The following is a 17220-nucleotide window of genomic DNA, read 5'->3' on the forward strand; positions in this document are numbered from 1 at the left end:
TGCCCAGCTATGCTTCTGGAGACACGCACCTGTAAATTAGGCGGGCTCTCATCGCTTCAGAAATGCTAAACGTGGATGCAATATGTGGTTTTAGGTACACTGTGGGGCTCAGAAGGGAGGGGGGCATTTGGATTTGGGAGCGGAGAATTTGCTGAATTCCTTTTGGCCGGGGAGGAGCCATTTTGCTTTTCCAGAATCTTTGTGCTACCAGTAACATGGAAGCCCCCTATAATTCTCTTAACAGAGGGCGGACCTGAGTGAGGGCTTGCTTTTCTTGTGGATTGAGTTGCAGCTTTTATTGGGAACATTTTACATAACGTTTGGGATCACATTTATCCGGCGCTCTATGCTGAGCACTTACTTTGGGGTTTCCATCTAAATCTGAGTGACATGATTCAGATGAAACCCCCGAGGGAGGGATCCATTCACTAAAATAAGGCAGCAGAGTTATTATGGACTCTGTCTGCACTCTTTTTAGCGGTGTCCTTCTTTTTAGAAGTGCACAAAACTGTGGCGACTGCACTTTTAAGCAGTCCTAAAAAAAAAATGGATACCGCCAGATCACAGGTCAGACAGTCCAAAGTGACTCCATCTGCCTCCTTATTGGGATTATTCTGCCAGAGGTTCCTTCTGAATCACATATTTCAGAGATTTACACGGAAACTCCGGGTCTAGTGCTCAGCGCAGGATTAATGTGCTCCAAGCCTTACTGCAATCTTTAGGAGGCAGAATAAAAAAATCAACAGGAGGTGAAGAATTGGATTTATTTATTTTTTTACGCAGTTCCTAGTGCAGTATAAGTGATTAGGGGACGTTATTCTTCGGGTTGGTGTGATACCAGATTTATATCGGGTTTTTATGTTTAGCTGCTGTCACACTAAAAGAGAGAGCTAGAATTTTTCCATATTTTGGCCCACAGAGTCATGTGAGGGCTTTCTTTTTGCAGGACGAGTTTACTTTTTTTATTGGTACCTTTTACGGGCACAGGACATTTTTTGGTCGCTTTCAATTTTTGGGAGGCAGAATGAACAAAAACTACCAATTTAGGAATTTTTTTTTGTTGTTTGGGGGGGGGGGGGGGTTATGCCTTTCCTTGTGTGGTAAAATTGATAAGGCAGTTTTATTCTTTGGGTCAGTATGATTAGGGCGATATTATATATATATTTATAAAGTTTTGGCGCTTTTGCATCGCTATATTCTGAGAGCTATAACTTTTTATCTTTCTGCTGATGGAGCTATATGGTAGCTTGTTTTATTTGCGGAACAAGATAACATTTTCAGCAGTACCATGTTTATTTATATCCGTCTTTTTGATCGCGTTTTATTCCACTTTTTGTTCAGCAGTGTGATAAAGCATTGTTTTTTGCCTTGTTTACTTTTTATGGTGTACATTAAAGGGGTTAACTAGTGGGACAGTTTTATAGGACGCGACGATACAAAATGTGTACTTTTATTTATATTTTTTCACACAAATATTTATCGATACCATATCTTTTATCTGTTTATTTACAGTTATTTAACATTTTATAACTTTTTTTTACTTTGTCCCACTATGGGACTATTATTTTTTTGCAGGCTGATCGATTGTACAGCATGGGGATCCTGTGCATTCCTGTGCTGTACAAACTGTTAGCGCTGCACTGACAGAGAAAGTTGTTGATCATACACTGCTCTTGATCAAGCAACTTTCCTAGCTCTGGTGAACTAGATGTCATCATGGCAATGATCGAGACCCCGCATCACGCCACGGTGTCTCCGAACCAAAGGCAGAGGGGCGGTCCTCCCTCTGCCAGCTCCTGGAATGCTGCGATCGCATTTGATCACAGCATTTAGGGGGTTACAGTGCTGGGAGTGGTTTTGTGACTGCTTCTGGCACTTGGTGTGGGGTATCAGCTGCCAGAATCAACTGACACCTGGCTGCGATCGCCCGCGTACACTCGATCATGTTGACGTAATAATCCATCCCTGGTCAGATAGGCACAGGGACGTATTATTACCACCTATGTCAGAAAGGGGTTAATGACCAGGCCAAATTTTTCAATTCTGATCACTGTCACTTTGTGGTTATAACTCTGGAACGCTTTAACGGATCTCGCAGACTCTGAGGCTGTTTTCTTGTGACATATTGTACTTCATGATAGTGGCAAAATTTATTCGATATGATTTAAGTTTATTTGTGGGAAAAAAAAGGAAATTTGACAAATTAAATTTTGCAATTTTCAAGCTTCGAATTCTTATGCCCTTAAACCAGAGATATGTCACACAAAATGGTTAATAAATAACATTTCCCACATGTCTACTTTACATCAGTACATTTTTTTTTTAAACAAATTTGTTTTTAACCCCTTCATGACCCAGCCTATTTTGACCTTAATGACCTGGCCATTTTTTGCAATTCTGACCAGTGTCCCTTTATGAGGTAATAACTCTGGAACACTTCAACGCATCTTAGCGATTCTGAGATTTTTTCGTGACATATTGGGCTTCATGTTAGTGGTAAACTTAGTTCGATAATTTTTGCGTTTATTTGTGAAAAAAACAGAAATTTGGCGAAAATTTTCAAAATTTCGCAATTTTCAAATTTTGAATTTTTATTCTGTTAAACCAGAGAGTGATGTGACACAAAATAGTTACTAAATAACATTTCCCACATGTCTACTTTACATCAGCACAATTTTGGAAACAATTTTTTTTTTGTTAGGAAGTTATAAGGGTTAAAAGTTGACCAGCGATTTCTCATTTTTACAACAATATTTACAAAACCATTTTTTTTAGGGACCACCTCACATTTGAAGTCACTTTGAGGGGTCTATATGGCAGAAAATACCCAAAAGTGACACCATTCTAAAAACTGCACCCCTCAAGCTACTCAAAACTACATTCTAGGAGATTATTAACCCTTCAGGTGCTTCACAGGAACTAAAGCAACGTGGAAGGAAAAAATGGACATTTTATTTTTTGCACCACAAATTTTCTTTTATCATTAATTTTTTTCATTTTCACATGGGCTACAGGATAAAATGGATCCTAAAATTTGTTGGGCAATTTCTCCTGAGTACACTGATACCTCATATGTGGTCATAAACCACTGTTTGGGCGCACGGCAGGGCTCGGAAGGGAAGGAGCACATTTGACTTTTTGAATGGAAAATATGCTGGAATATTTAGCGCTTGCCATGTCGCGTTTGGAGAGTCGCTGTGCGCCTAAGCACTGGAGCTTCCCCACAAGTGACCCCATTTTGGAAACTAGACCCCCCAAGGAACTTATCTACATGCATAGTGATCACTTTGAACCCCCCAGGTGCTTCACAAATTGATCGGTAAAAAAAAAAAAGTACTTTTTTTTCACAAAAATTTTCTTTTGGTCTGTTTTTTCATTTTCACATGGGCAACAGGATAAAATGGATCCTAAAATGTGTTGGGCAATTTCTCCTGAGTGCACAGATACCTTATATTTGGTCATAAACCACTCTTTGGGCGCACGGCAGGGTCCGTAAGTGAAGGAGCGCTATTTGACTTTTTGAATGGAAAATTCGCTCCAATCGTTATCGGACACCATGTCGCGTTTGGAGAGCCCCTGTGTACCTAAACATTGGAGTTCCCCCACAAGTGACACCATTTTGGAAACTAGACCCCTTAAGGAACTTACCTAGATGTGTAGGGAGCACTTTGAACCCCCAAGTGCTTCACAAAAGTTTATAACGTAGAGCAGTGAAAATAAAACATTTTTTTTTCCTCAAAAAAGATTTTTTAGCACGCTATTTTTTATTTTCACAAGGGTAACAGGAGAAATTGGACCACAAAAGTTGTTGTCCAGTTTGTACTGAGTATGCTGGTACCCCATATGTGGGGGGGAACCACTGTTTGGGCGCACGGCAGGGATCAGAAGGGAAGGAGTGCCATTTGACTTTTTGAAATGAAAATTAGCTCCAATCGTTAGCGGACACCATGTCGTGTTTGGAGAGCCCCTGTGTGCCTAAACTTTGGAGCTCCCCCACAAATGACCCCAGTATGGAAACTAGACCCCCTAAGGAACTTATCTAGATGCATAGTGAGCACTTTGAACCCCCAGGTGCTTCACAGAAGTTTATAACGCAGAGCCGTGAAAATAAAAAATATTTTTTTTTCTTACAAAAAATATTTTTAGTCCGCAATTTTTTATTTTCACAGGGGTACCAGGATAAATTGGACCCCAAAAGTTGTTGTACAGTAAGTCCTGAGTACACTGGTACCCCATATGTGGGGGGGGGACAACTGTTTGGGCACACGTCGGGGCTCAGCAGGGAGGTAGTGACATTTTGAAATGCTGACTTTGATGGCATGGTCTGAGGGTGTCATGTTACATTTGCAGAGCCCCTGTGTGCCTAAACAGTAGAAACCCCCGGCATGTGACCTCATTTTGGAAACTAGACCCCCCAAGGAACTTATCTAGATGTGTGGTGAGCACCTTGAACCCCCAAGTGCTTCACAGAAGTTTATAACGCAGAGCCGTGAAAATAAAAAATCATTTTTTTTCCTCAAAAAAAAAAAGATTTTTAGCCCGCAATTTTTTTTCACAACAGTAACAGGATGAATTGGACCCCAAAAGTTGTTGTACAGTTTGTCCTGAGTACGCTGATACCCCATATGTGGGGGGAAAACCACTGTATGGGTACACGTCAGGGCTCGGAAGGGAAGTAGTGACATTTTGAAATGCTGACTTTGATGGCATGGTCTGCGGGCGTCATGTTACATTTGCAGAGCCCTTGATGTACCTAAACTGTTGAAACCCCCCACAAGTGACCCCATTTTGGAAACTATACCCCATAAGGAAGTTGCCTAGATGTGTAGTGAGCACACCGAACCCCCAAGTGCTTCACAGAAGATTATAACGCAGAGCCATGAAAATAAAAAATAATTTTTTTTTCCTCAAAAAATGATTTTTTAGCTCTCAATTTTTTATTTTCACAAGGGTAACAGGAGAAATTGGACCCCAAAAGTTGTTGTCCAGTTTGTCCTGAGTACGCTGGTACCCCATATGTGGGGGGGAACCATTGTTTGGGCACACGTCAGGGCTCGGAATGGAAGTAGTGACGTTTTGAAATGCAGACTTTGATGGAATAGTCTGCGGTCGTAATTACGTTTGCAGAGCCCCTGATGTGCCTAAACAGTGGAAACCCCCCACAAGTGACCCCATTTTGGAAACTAGACCTTCCAAGGAACGTATGTAAGATGTGTTGTGAGCACTTTGAACCCCCAAGTGCTTCACAGAAGTTTATAATGCAGAGACGTGAAAATGAAAAAAATCATTTTTTTTCCACAAAAATAATTTTTTAGCCCCCAATTTTTTATTTTCCCAAGGGTAACACGGGAAATTAGTCCCCAAAAGTTGTTGTGCAATTTTTCCTGAGTACGCTGATACCCCATATGTTGGGGTAAACCACTGTTTGGGCACATGTCAGGGCTTGGAAGGGAGGGTGCACCGTTTGACTTTTTGAACGCAAAATTGGCTGGAATCAATGGTTGCACCATGTCGCGTTTGGAGACCCCCTGATGTGCCTAAACAGTGGAAACCCCTCAATTCTAACTCCAACCCTAACCCCAACACACCCCTAACCACAGCCCTAACCCTAACACATCCCTAACCACAAGCCTAACCCTAATTCCAACGCTAACCCTAATTCCAACGCTAACCCTAATTCCAACGCTAACCCTAATTCCAACGCTAACCCTAATTCCAACGCTAACCCTAATTCCAACGCTAACCCTAATTCCAACGCTAACCCTAATTCCAACGCTAACCCTAATTCCAACGCTAACCCTAATTCCAACGCTAACCCTAATTCCAACGCTAACCCTAATTCCAACGCTAACCCTAATTCCAACGCTAACCCTAATTCCAACGCTAACCCTAATTCCAACGCTAACCCTAATTCCAACGCTAACCCTAATTCCAACGCTAACCCTAATTCCAACGCTAACCCTAATTCCAACGCTAACCCTAATTCCAACGCTAACCCTAATTCCAACGCTAACCCTAATTCCAACGCTAACCCTAATTCCAACGCTAACCCTAATTCCAACGCTAACCCTAATTCCAACGCTAACCCTAATTCCAACGCTAACCCTAATTCCAACGCTAACCCTAATTCCAACGCTAACCCTAATTCCAACGCTAACCCTAATTCCAACGCTAACCCTAATTCCAACGCTAACCCTAATTCCAACGCTAACCCTAATTCCAACGCTAACCCTAATTCCAACGCTAACCCTAATTCCAACGCTAACCCTAATTCCAACGCTAACCCTAATTCCAACGCTAACCCTAACCCTCTTTCCAACCCTAACCCTCTTTCCAACCCTAACCCTCTTTCCAACCCTAACCCTCTTTCCAACCCTAACCCTCTTTCCAACCCTAACCCTCTTTCCAACCCTAACCCTCTTTCCAACCCTAACCCTCTTTCCAACCCTAACCCTCTTTCCAACCCTAACCCTCTTTCCAACCCTAACCCTCTTTCCAACCCTAACCCTCTTTCCAACCCTAACCCTCTTTCCAACCCTAACCCTCTTTCCAACCCTAACCCTCTTTCCAACCCTAACCCTCTTTCCAACCCTAACCCTCTTTCCAACCCTAACCCTAACCCTCTTTCCAACCCTAACCCTAACCCTCTTTCCAACCCTAACCCTAACCCTCTTTCCAACCCTAACCCTCTTTTCAACCCTAACCCTCTTTTCAACCCTAACCCTCTTTTCAACCCTAACCCTCTTTTCAACCCTAACCCTCTTTTCAACCCTAACCCTAACCCTCTTTTCAACCCTAACCCTAACCCTCTTTTCAACCCTAACCCTAACCCTCTTTTCAACCCTAACCCTAACCCTAATGGAAAAATAAAAATAAAAATATTTTCTTTACTTTATTAGTTGTGCCTACCTATGGGGGTGATAATCGGGGGGTTTATTTACTTTTTCTTTCATTTTGATCACTGTGAGAGTGATCAAAATGAAAGAATGGAATCTGCAGCTGGCAGATTCGGGCGGGCGCCATTTTCAAGATGGCGGCGCCCATGAACCGGACCCGCCGGACACCGGGAGCGACAGGGGGACTTAGAAGGTGCCGGGGGAGGTGAGAGGGGGTGAGGGGGTTATCGGAATCTGGCGGGGAGCAGAGGGAATGGGAGGGGGGCAGATGATGACAGCGGCGGCAGATCGCCGCTGTCATTCAGTTGCGGGGGGGCGATCGCCGGTGGGGGGTGGAATCGGTGTCTCCAGCCATGTCCGATGCTACAGCAGCATCGGCCATGGCTGGATTGTAATATTTCATCAATTTTCATTGATGAAATATTACTATCGCTCTGATTGGCTGTTTCACTTTTACCAGCCAATCAGAGCGATCGTAGCCACGTGGGGGCGAAGCCACGCCCCCTGTGGCGAAGAACAAAGCCCCCTGTATCTGCGGGTCGGGTGACCTTTCAGTGACCTAGGTCACCCGACCCGCAGGGGGGCTTTAAAGTCATGACGCCACATAGGCGTCATGGGTCGTTCTGGCACGACTTTTCATGACGCCTACGTGGCGTCAAAGGTCGTGAAGGGGTTAATTGGAAGTTAGAAGGGTTAAAAGTTGACAAACGACTTCTCGTTTTTCCAGCAAAACTTACAAAACCATTTTTTTAGGGACCACATTTGAAGTGACTTGGGAGGGGGGAGGGCTATATGATGTGGTCCCTAAAAATAGTTCTGTAAATTTTGTTGGACAAATTAGAAATTGCTGATCAACTTTTAACCCAAAAGTGATGCCATTCGAAAAAACTGCACTCCTCAAGGTGCGCGAAACCACATTCAAGAAGTTTATTAACCCTTCACATACTTCACAGGAACTGAAGCAATGTGGAAGGAAAAAATGAACATTTAAGTTTTTCTCACAAAAAATTTAATTCCGACCCCAATTTTTTTTATTTTAACAATCTTAACTAGATAATGGACCATAAAATTTGTTGTGCAATTTCTCCTGAGTACGCCGATGCTCTGTTTGGTTTGTGGGCTGATTCTAGTGTTGTAGCTGAGCCCTATTTTAATTTTAGGCAACCTTTTAATGGAATCTCTTCTCGGGGTTTTGGAAAAGTTTTCTTTTCATTGCAAGAATTCAGGTTGGCTTCCATTAACACCTTGTTTAAGCTTCGGAACGCTACTAAAATGTTGCTTGTTTCTTTTAATGCTGTGTTTTATACTTTTCTAGGTTAACTAACCCTTTTTGCATAGCTCCGGGAATAGTGATGAGTGAACTTGCTTGGATAAGCTGATCTACGAGCACGCTCGTGTGTTAATAGTATTCCAGCATACCGATGATGCTCTATGTTCAATTCGCCATGGCTGCATATCTCGCGGCTGTTCGTGAGCCGCCACACATGCTGGGATTGCTGTCACGGTGACTCGAACAAAGTATTTGAGCACGCCGTATTATATTAGCGCACGAGTGTGCTCCGATAATACCTTCCCCAAGCATGCTTGCTCATCACTAATAGCGAACAGTCGCACGCTGAGCATTGTTCTGCCTGTTTCTTCTTGCTTTGTGTTTACTATAAAGTTTAGGATTTTATTGTGTACTTTTTATCATAATAGTTCAAGATTCATGAAATGTATTGTATTTCTAATAATATGAAATTATTATAATAAAACATGCATTGTTAGGCCTGTTTCACACTTCCGTTTTTGTGTCCGCCAAACGGATCCGTTTCCGTTTTTTTGACGGAAACTGATGCAGACGGATCCGTTTTTAAAAAAACGGATCCGTTTTTTTTGACGGATCCGCGGTAACCACTAATGTAAGTCTATGGGACAAAAAAACGGATCCTGAAAAAAAATGGCGGATCCGTTTTTTTACGGAAACCAACGGATTTTGACGGATTTGAAAAAACGGAAGTGTGAAACAGGCCTAAGTATTTTTTACTACAGGTTAGGGTCTCTTTTTTTTCGGTGAGGGTATGTTTAAAAATCTGCCAAACTTTTTTAAACATTTTATTAGCAAAACACTAAACTGTACACAGCATGCAATGAAAGCTAAAAAGAAAAGATTGGCATAAGGTAATCTATCTGTCATGTAGTGCCGTAAATAATCAATGTCATTGAAGTCAAATTTAAAGGTTAAAAGGAATCTGTCAGCAGGTGTTTATGTAATCTGACCGCTGCATGAGGTAAGGACACATACCCTGTACTGGGTGCAGCAGTTATGCTAGTCCGTTTTCTCTGCTGCAGATCTAGCAGAGCTCTGTTGTTGTGCTATGTATAACCTCACCCACACCACAGCTTACTGCCTACATTGTATAGTGATTCAAAACTGCTCATCAGTAGTGGAGGAGGGGTTGGACTAAAAGACACAAATCCGCTTGTCCTGTAGTGATAATCTCCTGCTGAAAAAACAATGATTTGTATTTAAATTGTAAAACAGAGCAATAAGTGACACTGTATTCAGGGTCTCTGCTCCTAGATTATGATGCTCTCAGATTACTTGGCAAAAACCTGCTGACGGATTCACTTTATTGAATCAACAAGCACACACCATTTGTCAACCCATTTATTTAGCATGAATAGCATTTTTTAATTTTTGTTTGTTTTTTAGCATTTTGTTCAATTTGACATTTTCTGCCTATTTTATTTAGCATTTATTTGTATTTTATTACTTTTATTTCTTATCCTCCCCATTGTTTCCTTTTTGCATGTGAATTTTCATGTAAACCTAGGCATGACGGCTATTCTGATGTCTGCAGCTGGGCTCCCTGTGCGTCTTACCTCTGCACCCACCAACCCACACGTGGCCAGTAAACGTGATAAACAGTCAGTTAGGAAATTGAGGAAAATGCCCAAGAAAGGTAGTTGATCAACCCTTTCACCCTCTCACACCCCTTTTTCATCTTTATTTGAATTTTAAGCTGTCTTAAATTTTATACTGCACCACCTCAAATATTATCCTTTTCTTACTCACGGTCTTGTCCTCGCACTTACATGTTTAAACCTTTAAACTGTATGAAGAGCATTTTCTCAATGTTCCTTCCTTCCTTTCATTTCCTTTGAAATCAAATTGCTTTTTTTCCTGTTGATATCTAGTCTAACTTCATATTGTATGTCAGGGCTTGGTGAATTGCAGGAGCCAGTTACCTAGAGCACTTGGAAAATTGCAGTTAGGGCCTACGTTGTTGTGTTTTCTATCTACTATGAATGGTATTTAATGCCTGGCCAATAAAAAAAAATCAAACCAAAAGAAAGCACCACTTTATTTTTGATTTAAATGACTGAATCTCGGATAACATTTGTTGCGTGAGCCTCCTCTCCAGATATTACATTGACTATACACTTTTAATCACCAATCCTATTACCCTTCATTGGCTTGCTCTGTTGTCTGTCATCGGTTAACATTTTCTCCATATGCATATACGTTGTGGAAAGTCTGAACCATGCCTCCTCTAGCTAAAGCTGGGCAATGACCAACACAGATGACAATGAAAACAGTAATAGGAAGCGTGAGTCATAAATTCTGCGTCGCTCCTATTGTGACTTTGAATACCAATTTGTAGAAAATGAGAACTGAGCACCGATGACAAGACATAGGCAGTGGCAGCATAATAATAGAGTAAATTGGGTATGCTGAAAACATATCGGAAGTGTATAGTCACATTAAAAGAGAACCTGTCAGCATCATTTTGTAAAGCAAAGACACAATTATAATGGTGCTGTAGTATAGATTAACATGATACCTTGGCTGAACAAATCCGCTTTGTTCTTCTTTAATCACCATTTGAAGTTTTCTGATCAGTAGATTTCGGTGCACAGAGGCCAGACTGCGCACTAGGTTTTCTTCTCCCTGCCCGAGATTCCAAAGCCCCTCTGCCTGCCTCCAGTCTATTAATGATCTACCTCCACTCTTTGGAATCTCAGCAGAGACATGATTGTCATTCGCAGGCCGAAGGCAGGTGGAGGGGCCAGGCAATCACAAACAGGGAGGAAAAGACCCAGTGCAAAATCCAGCCCCTGTGCACGAAAATCTAATTAGCAGAAACCTTCAAATGGTGAATAAACAACAAGAAAAGTGTATCTAGTGGTATCAATTTAATCTTTATTACAGCACCACTACATCTATGTCTTTACATTACATTACAAAATTATACAGACAGGTTTCCTTTTTAACTTTAGGGTGGTGTGTCGTCTTGAGTTGTTTGGGCAGCATTGGGGTTATTAGTTCTGACTTGCATCTGTGGCATCCTTAGTTGAACATTTTGCCTCCACAGTCAATTTTTGTAACAGGAAGACCACCTTCTCCTATGATGCTAGTCAATTTTTAAATGCCACTGTTAGTTTGACAGCAGCATCTAAATAGTTAACAGCAGAAATCGGCACATAGCCACAGTTGCTGCTGTTAGACAGATGCTGGCTATGTAACAACTACCATGTGTGGATAGAGCTCAGCTACTGAGCACCCTCCACACACAGTGTCTCCCAGCAGTCATCTACGTGTACATGGTTTTGCTCTACAGTGTTAAATTGACTAGGGCGATGCTCACCACACTTGTCTTATCTATTGCATTATCCTGTGCCCTGTTGTGTATAAATATGTGATTCTTCAGATTTTGTGTCACTGAGTGATGAAGAGACCTGAGTAGTCTGGAAAGCTTACAGTTTGTTACCACTTTTTCAGTTAGCTATTAAAAGGTATCAACCACTGACGACTCTCCAAATTTTAATTTTTTTCTAGGGCAACATTTGGCATCTTGTAATGTTTCCCATGACTGCATTGGCATTGTTACTCTATGCAAATATATCTTTAGCCTTGATGTGTGGATTATTAGGAAAGTGGGCTCAAGACCCCCATACCTCTGATATGGAGCAATTTCAGCAGTGTGCAACCCAGTAATCAAAGGATTTGCTTATTGTGTACTGATTGGAAGGGGAATGGTGGATCTAGGTGCCCTAAAGTCAAATACTGTTGCAGGAGACTAGTGACGTCACTAGTGGGGGTGGCACTAATCTCCTGCTTGCCGGGTATTGTAATACTGCTCTTTTGCCGGCTGGCTTTAACTCTACGTGCACACGCTGTGGATTGGGGTGCGGATTTGGCCGCACGGATTTTGTAAAATCCGCAGGTAAATCTGCAGGTCAAAAGACCTGCGGATTGCTCTGCGGTTTTGCCCTGCGGTTTTTCATCTCCTCCATGGAGGATATGACAAACCGCAGTGGAATCCGCAGAAAGAATTGACATGTCAATTCTTTCTGCGGTTTCAAAACCACAGGAAATCCGCACGGAAAAATCTGCACCGTCTGCACTGCGGTTTTTTATTCCCATAGGGAATAATGGTACTGTACACCGCAGCAAAAACTGATGCGGACCCGCAGCGGAATCCACAGCGTTTGCACACACCCTTACTGATCTGAGCTGATAACAGAGCAGACTCGGTCACTATGCAGATCACACAGCTCGCAGGAAGGGACACAGCCCCAACCTTTGTTTCAGGGAGTGGGCTGTGACCGCAGCCTCTGCCCCCTGCTTTGATGCTTCATTTGAGTATCCCAGCATGCAGTGGGCTTCTCAAACAGTTATCACACAGGAAACTGGAAAGAATAGAATAGCAGTTAGATAATCTAGTTAGGGAATGTTTAATACAAATATGTTAGACAATAGCTTGTTTTACAGCACTAAATCGGTAGGGATATAGAATGAATTTTAGTTTAACTTTGAGCCATCCCTTTTATTTAAATAAAGAAAAGTTGCCTCTAACAATTTACAAGTAGATTGTTCTATCACAATACCTAAATGAACAATTGTTTTGCCATTTTGCAAGTAGTAGAGCGAATAATTATTATAATTACTTAATTGTTTGGCACCACCTAGTGTTCAGTGTAGAGCACTGTGTACTGTCTAATGAGCTGAATGCTGATGCACCCCATGGTCAGTCAACCATAGCAGACCTCTGTGTACTGATTCTCTGGATACTGCAGAGCAGACTATGTCGCTGGGTTTTCTGCCTTGTTTGTCAGAGCAGTAGCATAGCTCCTGCAGCAGTATAAGTGACAAGACTGCTTCTACTAGGGGTGTAAGAACTGACCCATATTGTCAGCTGCTAGAGGACTACGGCCTGTTTCACAGATCAGTTTTTCACCATCAGTCAAAATCCGCCAAAAAGTGAAAATGGCGGATCTGCTAAAAATGTGTAAAAACGGATGCAAGCGGATGGTACGGATCCGTTTTTTGACGGATCCGCTATACGGATTTTTGATCCATTCGATCCGCTGGCATCCGATTTTGCCATCCGTTCGATCCGTTTTCTGACGGATCCGTTTTTCCACACCTCCAAAATGGGATGCTCCCAAATGTGATTGGATACTGGAAACTAGGGAAAACTATATCTTTGGTGTTGTAAAATAATATCTTTGAAAGGTTTTAGAGCTAGTGGCAGAGGTGGAAGGAGTCATTGCGAGTATTAACAGCTTCTGTGTGGAATTTGATCTTCACTGCAATCGGTTGGCAATTTTTACTCTCCAGAGGGAGAAAAGAAGACGTCTCCAACGCATGAAGAGACGACGGCAGTGGATTCATCTGATAAATGCACAGAGATTTACCCTTGGTGTGTTTTCTACACTGTATCTGGAATTGAGGGATAACCCGGACAAGTTCTTCAATTATGTGCGAATGAGGCACGACCTGTTAGAGATATTGGTGGAGCGTGTCGGAGCGCAAATCCGGAGAAGGGATACCTACATGCGCTTTTCTGTATTACCGGCGGAGCGTTTAATGGTGACCCTTCGGTAAGTTATCAATTTTTTAAAAGGTTTCAGATTCTGCAGACTTTTATTATGTTATGGCTTGTAGTTTGTATTAATTTTTACTTTTTCCCCTTTTTTTTTTACCAGATTCCTGGCAACTGGAGAATCCTTCACCTCCCTCCATTACCAGTTCCGGCTCGGGATTTCAGCAATATCTGGAATTGTCCAACAGACCTGCCGGGCATTGTGGGATTGTCTACAGGAGGAGTTCATCCCACAGCCAACACAGGAGAGGTGGCAGGAGATTGCAGACAACTTTCAACAAATCTGCCAGTTTCCAAATTGCGTTGGTGCCGTGGATGGGAAGCATATAAGGATTGTGAAACCCATTGGATCTGGATCAGAATTTTTCAACTACAAGAAATTCTTTTCATTTGTACTGATGGCCATTGCAGGCGCAAAATGCAAATTTATTGCGGTGGACATTGGTGCGTATGGTCGTTCAAATGATTCTCAGGTCTTCAAGATGTCCGCAATGGGCTGTCGTTTGTATGGAGACAATTTTGATTTCCCACCTCCAAGACCACTCCATGGAACAACAGGCCCACCAATGCCATTTGTGTATGTTGGTGATGATGCATTTCAACTGTCCAAACATCTTCTCAAGCCATATGGAAGTCATGAATTGACACACAGCTAAAAAATATTTAACTATTGATTGACAAGAGCGCGAAGAGTGGTGGAGTGCGCTTTTGGGATTTTAACTGCAAAATGGAGAGTGCTGTTAACTGCCATAAAAATGAAAACTGAGAATGTGGATGAGGTGGTGAAGGCATGTGTCATCCTGCACAATTTTGTACTTTCAATGGAACCTGTTTCCATGGAAGAAAATGTTTGTGAAACCACCTTGTGGGATTATCAGCAGACAACTGTTTGGAGTACTAGAATCACAGAATCGTAGAGTTGGAAGGGACCTCCTGGGTCATCTGGTCCAACCCTCTGCTCAAAGCAGGATTCGCTAAATCATCCTAGTCAGATGTCTGTCCAGCCTGTTTGAAGACTTCCATTGAAGGTGAACTCGCCACTTCTCATGGCAGCCTGTTCCACTCATTGATCACTCTAACTGTCAAAAAGTTTTTTCTAATATCTAATCTGTGTCTCCTCCCATTCAGTTTCATCCCATTGCTTCTAGTCTTTCCTTGTGCAAATGAGAATAAAGTTGATCCTTCTACAATGTGACAGCCCTTTAGATATTTGTAGACAGCTATTAAGTCTCCTCTCAGTCTTCTCTTTTGCAAACTAAACATTCCCAAATCCTGCAACCTTTCCTCATAAGACAGGGTTTGCAGACCGGTCACCATTCTGGTTGCTCTTTTCTGAACTTGCTCCAGTTTGTTGATGTCTTTTTTAAAATGTGGTGCCCAAAACTGGACACAATATTCCAGATGAGGTCTGACCAAAGAGGAGTAGAGGGAAATAATGACTTCACGTGATCTAGACTGTATGCTTCTGTTAATACATCCTAGAATTGCATTTGCCTTTTTTGCTGCTGCATCACACTGTTGACTCATTCAGTCTGTGATATATTAGTATACCCAAGTCTTTTTCACATGTGCTGTCAATTAGCCCTATTCCTCCCATTCTGTATATGCTTTTTTCATTTTTATTGCCCAGATGTAGTACTTTGCATTTCTCCCTGTTAAAAACCATTCTGTTAGTTGCTGCCCACTTCTCCAGTTTATTTAAATCTTTTTGAATCCTCCCTCTCTCTTCTCTAGTATTAGCTATCCCTCCTAGCTTTGTGTCATCAGCAAATATAATCAGTTTACCCTCAATTCCTTCATCTAAATCGTTGATAAAGATGTTGAACAATACAGGGCCCAGGACAGAGCCCTGTGGTACCCCACTTGAGACATTCTTCCAACTGTATGTGCAGCCATTTACGACCACTCTTTGGGTCCGATCACTAAGCCAGTTATGAATCCACCTAACAGTTGCCTTGTCCATTCCATACTTAGTCATTTTTTCAATAAGGATTGTATGAGAGACTTTGTCAAATGCTTTGCTGAAGTCAAGATATACTATATCTACAGCATTTCCTTGATCCACCCAATCAGTGATACCGTCATAGAAGGAAATTAAGTTAGTCTGACATGACTTATTAGTTACAAACCCATGCTGACTCTGTTTAATCACTTCATTCTTATCCAGGTATTGACATACATGTTGTTTAATAATTTGTTCAAAGATCTTTCCTGGTATAGAAGTCAGACTCACCGGCCTATAGTTGCCTGGGTCCACCTTCTTCCCCTTTTTGAAGATAGGAACAACATTTGCTCTTCTCCAGTCTTCTGGCACTTCTCCTGTTCTCCAAGAATTTTCAAAGATTATGGAGAGGGGTTCAAAAATTTCTTCTGCTATCTCCTTCAGTACTCTGGGTGTAATTCATCTGGACCTGGAGACTTGAATTCATTTAGGTTAGCTAAGTGTTTCCTCACTATCTTTCTGTTTATAGATATCCTGGATTCTTCTATTCCCTTACTAGGACAGTGAATAACAGTTGATGTTACATTTCCTTTCTGAGAGAAAACAGATGCAAAATAGGAATTTAAAAGTTCAGCCTTCTCAACATCCTGTCTTACCATTTCATCATTTTCATCCTGTAAAAATCCTATAGCATCTTTGACTTTTCTTTTACTTTTGACATATCCCCAAAATCCTTTATTATTGCTTTTGACATCTCTTGCAAGCCTCAATTCATTTTCAGCTTTAGCTAATCGGATTTGTGCCCTGCACGTTCTGCAGACAGCATTATATTCTTCTTTAGATATGCCTCCCTCTTTCCATTTTATAAACATTTTTTTCTTCCTTTTTAGCATGTGCTTAAGTTCTGTGTTCATCCATCCTGGTTTCCTTAAATGCTTCTTATTCTTCCCTCTTTTCGGAATTGTTAACAACTGTGCTTTGAGAATTTCATTTTTCAAGATTTTCCATCCTTCCTGGACATTTTTGTCTTTAAGGATATCCAGCCATTGGATCCCTCCAATTCTCTTTCTGAATCCCTTAAAATCTGCCTTTCTGCAGACACTGCCTTTCTGCAAACATTGACACTGTGTCAGTGTCAAGAATGAGGGACACATTTGCGGATTATTTTCTGTCACCAGAAGGTAGAGTTGACTGGCAAGATGGCAAGGTATAATTTTTTTAATTTTTTTTTTTTTTTTATACCAATTGTGGGTAATAACAGTGTTGTGTTTTTTGACCTTTACACCAACGGTGTATTTTCAACCTTTACCAAGAACTAGAGAAAAAAGTAAACTACACAATAAAGTTCTTTTGAAACAAAAACTTGTTTATTTTTGCAATTGTTTTCAAAATTATATACTGTTATTTTAGTATCATCGGAGGGGGTAACAGGGTTGACCACATCGGGGGGGGTGGAGGACTGGGAACGGAGTTGGTGAGGATCAGAAGTGGAAGGGGGTTGAAAACATGA

The 17220-nt window shown here is 41.6% G+C and overlaps 1 protein-coding gene across 3 annotated transcripts in view; it reads left to right on the forward strand.

Moving 5' to 3' along the window:
* The window catches only part of DTX2 (deltex E3 ubiquitin ligase 2), a 138230-nt gene that overhangs the window by 70900 nt on the left and 50110 nt on the right, over positions 1-17220 (forward strand). For 2 of the 3 annotated variants that reach the window (XM_073573999.1, XM_073573990.1), the window contains exon 5: positions 9713-9841. The exons of the other annotated variant lie outside the window; for it this stretch is intronic. In XM_073573999.1, coding sequence (XP_073430100.1) covers positions 9713-9841 — 129 coding nt within the window. The remainder of the gene's footprint in view (positions 1-9712; positions 9842-17220) is intronic. 3 annotated transcript variants of the gene reach the window in all.

The sequence above is a fragment of the Dendrobates tinctorius genome, unplaced genomic scaffold (genome assembly GCF_039654945.1).
Source record: "Dendrobates tinctorius isolate UK_male_01 unplaced genomic scaffold, ASM3965494v1 ptg000007l, whole genome shotgun sequence".
Lineage (NCBI taxonomy): Eukaryota > Metazoa > Chordata > Amphibia > Anura > Dendrobatidae > Dendrobates > Dendrobates tinctorius.